Genomic DNA, 7,399 nt, shown 5'->3' on the forward strand with positions numbered 1-7,399 from the left:
CTGTCTGCTGAGCAATGAGGGCTCCTGCATTTGTCTCAGCTTTACAAACATCAAAGGATGCCTGCAGCATGCTACAACAGTCTTGAACCCAATATGAATACCAAGTACTCTGGCAAGAGACAAAATCTGTCTTTTTTCTGGCATTATTTCCCTTATCTCAGCTCTTATTTCAGGCATTATGTTCTTCCTCATAGTTTCTACAGCTTTAAGTGACTGCCAGAGGGTCACATACAGACCTGTACTTTCCTGTTCTCCTTTAGCTATTCCTTTTCTTTTGCAGCATACAAGGTCCTATTGGCACTACCAGTTCTATAAGAAACACTCTCTACTGTCACACTGAGACCTGTATGCACTATTTAAGAACATGGGAGCCCAAGATGGTAGGATCATTTGGGCCCAGTCTTGCATAGTATCAAAACTTCCTATAAAAAAATGAGCACCAGCATTAGCACTAACATTACTACTGTTGTCACAACCCAACTGTCATTGGATTGGCACCACCCAAAAGTGTATCAGASGGGAGTCTTTCCTTCAAACAGGTCAAACCACAAAGAAATGGGATTAAAATAGACGATGAGTGTTTATCCAAGGTCTAATAACAGATCCCTTGCAGGCTCAGAAAAAAACCCATTGATACTTCACTTCCCATCAGYCCCGTAGAGGTAATAGTACAGACGAATATAGAATTGTCAAACATACTTCTCTTGCTAAGGCATAAAGTCATGCTAAAAGCAGTTCAACATGTAAAAGAAAGCTAAAGTTGAAAAACTGGAAGTCATATGTGACAACTTACAGAAGTATATGGCACAGTCAAGTAGACATGGTAATAACTGATGGCAGAGATCCCCAGGCACCTCTTCTCATGTAGCCTTCCTTCTCTGTGTACCCATTCCATTATTATCACATCCAAATTTAGTTATGGGAAAGTCTATCTTGGAAGTAGGTGAGGAACAGCTTTCTCTCCTTCCACATTCGTAGAAAAGTTCTTGTGTCTCCTTCTTATTAGAAAATGACAATAAGGTGGATCTTAAGAAGCACTGACATGCTTGCTTTTGTTGGTTATGTTCCTGATGGCTGATGTAACAATATCTACACTGTTTTTCCAAGGCCATGCTAAGAAACGGGCTAAAAGTTGACCATAACTGCATTGTGCCATTGTAGACACCTGCAGTTTGGCTGCTTGCAACTCCCACAGCTTCTTTAAATGCGTGACATCAAGTCTTTTTATGAACCATGTCTGATGTTGGCCATTTGATGCTGCCACAAAGCATTACAGAAAACACACCAGAGAACATTATTTTACTAGCTCAACACTTTAACTGTCATTGCAAGGCTTTTCCTCCAGCTGAAATAACTTGTGTGGTTATTTTCTGCGGAATCCCCAATATTTCTCCTATGTTTAGAAAAGGCAGTTTCTGTCCTCTTCTGTGTAAAAAGGTATTGTCTGTAACTGCAATGCTAAGAAATTGCTATTGGTTGCACCAGAGCTTCAGCATATTTTGAAATCTACATGCAAATTAAAGAGAAAGCTCAGTCTAGAGTACCATCTAATCTTAAAGGATGATCATGGCGTGCTGGTTCACATGCTTGTGGCTAAACTGGGCCTCTGCCTGGCTTGCTTCTTTCTTGCATCCTTGTTGTGCACATCCTGAAGAACTGATGATTCAGAAGCAAATACGGGATTCCTTAAATATGGGCATACTCTGAAGTGTGTATGTCAAAACAGCGCAAAGGGCATGTGAAAATCTGCAAAAGCCTTTTCTAACCTGTTTCTTCCCAAAAAGGAAAGGAAGCATGTGAGGATGGAAACTGCCTTAGCAACAAAGGTCATATTTGCCATAAAAGAGATGAAGGGATGGAGCTCATACACTCTTCTTCCAAAGAGAAGAAAGAAATACACGGGACAGTTTGTTTTCCCTGCAGATCCTGGGGAGGAAGAGAGAGACCAAAGAAATGCTGCTGGGCTTCTCCTGGAGCATGTTGCAAGTGTCTTACAAAAGTCTTACAAAATATAGTAGTCAAGATAGTTTCCTGCATTTGGATGACATCTGGGTGGAGAGTGTCTGTTGCATAATTAAATGGATGAAACACATTTAGCTTACCATTGAGGCTTACTAAAATAAAAATTGAAATCTTCTTGTAGTGATGGAAACACAAAATAGAAACTTTATTCCTTATGATTTTGTTATTCACAATATAAATTAAAAAAGGCTTTTTTTACTTTTGAGAAATTAAAAATTCATAATCTAAAAAGTACACAAAAACGCACTGAGAATAAAGTTCCCAATTTTGTTGCTATGTTGTTTTCATTGTGATGTGCAAGATGGCTTCGTTTGCAAAATAACTATTCACAAATGTTAATGAGCACTTGCCAGCACTATTTTAGCATCTTATATATTCAAGTGGGGTAAATTTTCAGTTGTCTATAGGTATTAGTAACACCAATGCACCTGCCAGGGATCCTACATCAGAGAAAATTTTAGATGCCCTTTCACAAATGGATTTTAAAATGGATTTAAATGGCAATCCTATTTGTCATTTATTGAATTAACTAGAACTGTGGTGATTTGGGGAAAATATATGCTATATATATGTACCATGTACATTACAGTGACTTGCCAGGGCATTGCCAGGAAATTTCACCATCTGAATTGCAGCCTTATGATATATCTCCTTGGTCAGGAAAAGGTCCTGTTCATGTTGACCTTTATAAATATGTTGAGTCTCCTCCTGAGTCAGTCATCTGACTGCTTCAGTCAGGCTTTTATGGAATTTCAGGAAAAGCAAAAAAAAAAAAAAAAAAGTTGTTTTTCAACGAAAGTAACTTGATTGGCCTCTACCGATGTCTGAATATGAGCTGCACCAAGTAGTTCTTAAAATGAGATAGGAAGTGCATGTAATCTGTGTTTTTATCTCAAGGCATTTTATTTTTCTAGTAAAARTAACACAAATAGTTATCATCCTATAATCTTTGTTCCTGATTCATCTAAAAAAAAAGCACATCTAGAGTGCTGCAGAGGATGATGCAGAAGAGCATTCTCGTCTAAAGACAAGCTTCCAGCAGGTTTCCTGGCCAATGGCCCAAAAAAACCTGCATTTATTTCCAAATCCAGTCTTCTGTGAAGCAAAATAATCGGCTTCCTGGTATCTGAACTAGGCTTTTAAGAAAAACAAAATTTTGATTCACTTTTCTCCTTAGATGAAGCACTAACTGCCTGACTTTCACAGATTAAATTTATCAAGCCAGAAGACCGACTTTGCTGTTAAGAAAGGCTATATTTATCTTATTTTTCCATAACATCCATACATGCTCTCAGCAATCCCGCCTCTGTAATCTGACTGAATGCATTATCTAATTTCTGGAGGACACAATGTTGGCATTTGCCCGGCACGTCAGGCTCAGATGCTCTCCAGTTTCCCGGGACAACAGTAGCTCTGTTCTATTTCGTAACTTCCATCTTCTCCCAGGCAGTGTACGCTTGGTGCCCTACAGAAACGGATGCAAAACATAATCACGCCAAGAAGACCTGCAGCTCCAGATCCTGCCACCCTTCCTATTTCCTCCTTCGTCCTCCCACAGCGCAGGGGCGGCTGGTTTTAACCGAGGCGCGGGGACAACACCGCAAAGAGACGTTTCTCCGCGTGCTGCGGCCGCGACCTGCTCCCCGCCAGCCCACCGGCGAGCGGCGCCCGCCTCCGCCGCGGCCCCGCGCTGCCAAGCCGCGGCGGGACGCGCTGCGGGCCCCGGCGCGCCGACCCCGCGGCCCATAAACAAGGCCGCGCCGGTCCCCTCCGCCCCCTGCCCTCCTCCGGCCGCCCCCCGGGCAGCGAGGCCGGCGCCCCCCTCCACGGGGCCGGGCTCCGGGCTCCGCAGCCCCGTCCCGCGGGGCCTGCCCCGGGCCGGGCCGGGCCGCACCGGCCTTCCCCCAGCCCGGCGCCGCCGCCGGCGCGGGGCCGCGRGGCTCCGCCGCCGCCCCGCCGCAGGGCAGAGGCTGAGGCTTGGCACGTTCCATTCCCCTCACGCCGCGGGGGGAGGGGGGGCAGGCACGGCGAAAACCGCCCGTTAGCGCCAAAAGCGGGGCTAAAACTGGCTGCGCTGCCGGCCGCCGTTAGGCACTGCGGGCCGGGCAGGGTGAGCCCGTGGGGCCGGGCGATGGCGGCCCGGGGCCGCGGGACGAAGCGGCGGGGGGCGGGGAGGAGTTGGTAGGTTCCGGAGGGGCGGGCGGGGAGCGCGGGCGCCGCTCCTGTCACTTAGCGGCGGCGGCGGCGGGAGGCGCAGCGGCGGCGGGAGGCTGCCGCCTCGGGCCGCCCCAGCCCGCGCAGGGCTCCGCGCAGGGCTCCGCTCCGCTCCTCTGCGCGGCGGCGGCAGGTGCAGGGCGCACGGGCGGAGGCCGCCGCCCTCTGCCCGCCCCTCCGCCCGCTGTGATGCCGCCGGTGCAGAAGACGGTGTCGGAGATCCGCTCCCGCGCGGAGGGTAAGTGCCGGCCGCGCACCCGCCTCCCCCGCCCGGGGACGGCGCCGGGGGGACGAGCCAGGGAAGCGGCGGGAACCGGTGCCCGCCCGGGCGGCGGCGGCGGCTTCGCCGGGGGCCGAAGGGCAGCGCTGCCGCCGGCGCGGCGCTTTGTTCCGGCAGCGCCTCCCCGCCGCCCCCCCCCCGTGCCCGGGGCCTCCGCGGGCGCGGAGCCTCCCGCCGGCGAGGAGCGCAGCGAGCCTGCCGCGATCCGCGAGCCGGGGTCTGCCTCTGCGGTGCTGTCAGCTGCTTTTCTTCATTTCTTTTTTCTTTTTCTTTCTTTTTTTTTTTTTTGGGGGGGGGGTTATTTTAATATGATGCTTACCCCATATGGGAGTAAAATTCAAAATCACAAATGCTAAAACAACACTGGCTTTGGACAGCGTATGGTTTTCTGTCACTGTAAATGATCACAGTGATGTCATTTTATTTACACCTACTTCACAAGGAGGTTTCGTTCCTTTGACTGTCTTAAAGTTTTAGTGCTGAAATAAGGCCGTTACCTCTTGTAGAATATTCTTCGCCTCTGTTTGGCTATGCAGGGAAATAAAAATTTGCTCCCTATATCTTTCTTTGTTTTACTTGCAAACAAAGGCCTGCATTTGCATGTGCGTGCACACRCGTGTGTGTGTGCATGTGTGTGAGTGACAGGGAGAGCATGAAGAAAGATAGAGTGGAAGTAGGTTGTTCTCCAAACGTTCCAGTCCATTTCTCCCATACTGCCTACATTTCTCCCCCAAAAGGGGGTCGGAGTTTGTCGGAGTACAGGTTTTACTTCCTTTTCCTAGCCAGTGTTAGCTGGCCAAGCAAGAAGTGCTTAACTTCACTTCTCTTCCAGGAATTCTTTTCAAATCAGTTAATCTTTCTCGAAAGCTGAGCACAAATTGGGAAAACTGATGCTATCTTTGAAATCTTTTAATCATATGAATCTTTGTAGGATTAAATGACAGGATTGTTCAATGAACAAGTGATGTTGTCTCCCCATCATCCAGTAAGATGTGCGTAGATTTGGGGGTAGGGGAGAGTCTACTTTATTTGAATAGTGTCAAAGCTTGGATGACTTCAAAATAATTCAATATAATGTTTAAGAGGTTTCTTTAAAGTACTTCCTTTGAGACTCAAAACCACTATGAAACTTAAGAAACCCACTTTTGGAAAATTATGTGATAGTTTTTCATCATAGCAATAAAGCTACTGTCTCTTACAACACTTGTCAAAAATTCATTTAAAAAATTAATCTAGGAGTAAAGGAGCAGTAATAATGTGAAGTTTGCTAGTTCGTTTTGTTTTTATTCAGTTCATTAACATTGAAACACATCATTGAGTCTTCTACTGCCTGCTTTTCTTTTTGAAATAAGTGGCATCCAAATCTACTTGCTTGGCCTGCGTGGTTGGAGTTTCTAAACAGTTCTTTCTAAGTTAGTGTTACTGTGTTTTTAAAAAAGAAAATTCTAGAGTTCTACAATGTGATTCTCTTCTGTAGTACCTTAAAAGTTATAAAGGAGCACTGAAACCCAAGTTCTGGCCATGACAGGTCTCTTAGATAAGCACTGTGTTGTGGTGGTAAGGCTGTCTTCTGAGACCTCTACCAAAGTCTTAGCTACAGTGCAGAGTAGGCAACTCTTGTTATTGGCAGAGTCACTGTATGTTCTTTGGAAGTCACTGGTAATATTGTAATTTCAAATGGCAGCTTTCATAAGTGCTGTTGCAGAGTAGGCAGTAAGGTAAGGAATACCTTAAAGCAGCCTAAGACTTGTGGGGTCAGTGGTTCCATTTCATTCTTCTGAGATGCTTTTGGAGAGTGGAATGGTGATAGGCAGTTTTTACAAGGGTTCTCCAAGTCTTCTGATGGCAGAAGGATTAATGCTTTCCTCCATGTATTAGTGGAGTTGAGGGAATTATTTTCAATAGTAGAAAGTAGAAATCTGAGGTGCCATGGTGCTGTCTACCAACAGCTGCAGGTAATAACTAGTTCTTCATGTTAGTAAATGCTTCTATACAACTGGTGAAGCTGAGCTTGTGCAAAGAGAGAGGATTTTCATATGAAGAGGATAAGTATTTTGAAATTCGTTCATCAGATTGTCCTTCAGCAGAACATGTTTTTGTAATGTTTAATATATCCTTAGATGTTTCTACTAGTGGATTACAGGACTACATAGTACTGTATCAGACCTGGTACTTGCTGTAGTTATTTGTGTGCCTGTTCTCTTCTGACAAGTCTGTTTTGCATACTCTGTTGAGGTCCCAGTGTTCTACAACTGCAAAAATCTGGGCTAATTCAGAATACAAACTTTGCCATCTCAGCGGTATTGACAGACTGGAGCAGATCATTCCAGTTTCATTCTGTTCTTTAACACCTTAGAAATACAGACTACCGGGTAAGGTTCTCAGTATCAGTTTGGTCATTGAAGTCATATCATGACAAATAATTCTGAGGGCATCTTCCTTTTCCTAATTCCTTCTTTGAGCTGCGTTCTTTGGCAGCATCAGCTAGCAAACTTACTCATGGGAGAAAGTCTTGGCTACAGAACAAGCTTTCAAAGCTTTGCAATGCCATACTTTTGAGAATAAAAATGTTTTTTTTTTTTTATGATTAGGTGAAACAAAATTCCTTGGGTGATTTGAGTGAGATAAGATTTCATTCCTTTTGAAAAATTGACTAGTTTCTGAGTAATTTTTTCCATTGAGTTTGGGTGGGAGGAGAAAAGGGCAGGCAGAAGAAAGCAATGAATATAAAAAAGGAATACACATGACAAAGAAGCGTTAGAAAAGATATAGCAGTTGCTGTCCTTGTGGAGCAGGGGGCAAACCTTCCCTTCAAACAAGCACACTGTGCAGCAGTCCTATGTCCTGAAACATTACAGTCTTTATTTCCTTTGGAGATAAAAA

The 7,399-nt window shown here is 45.4% G+C and overlaps 1 protein-coding gene across 2 annotated transcripts in view; it reads left to right on the forward strand.

Annotated features, from left to right (window-relative positions):
• Positions 1 to 4,275: 4,275 nt before the first annotated feature.
• ATP8A1 (ATPase phospholipid transporting 8A1) overlaps positions 4,276 to 7,399 on the forward strand; it is a 118,134-nt gene continuing 115,010 nt past the window's right edge. For both annotated transcript variants that reach the window (XM_085322902.1, XM_085322904.1), the window contains exon 1: positions 4,276 to 4,474. In XM_085322902.1, the coding sequence (XP_085179028.1) occupies positions 4,426 to 4,474 (49 nt within the window). In that variant the 5' untranslated portion in view covers positions 4,276 to 4,425. The remainder of the gene's footprint in view (positions 4,475 to 7,399) is intronic.

This window comes from Rhea americana, unplaced genomic scaffold (genome assembly GCF_003343005.1).
Source record: "Rhea americana isolate MKP2758 unplaced genomic scaffold, rheAme1 scaffold_8, whole genome shotgun sequence".
Lineage (NCBI taxonomy): Eukaryota > Metazoa > Chordata > Aves > Rheiformes > Rheidae > Rhea > Rhea americana.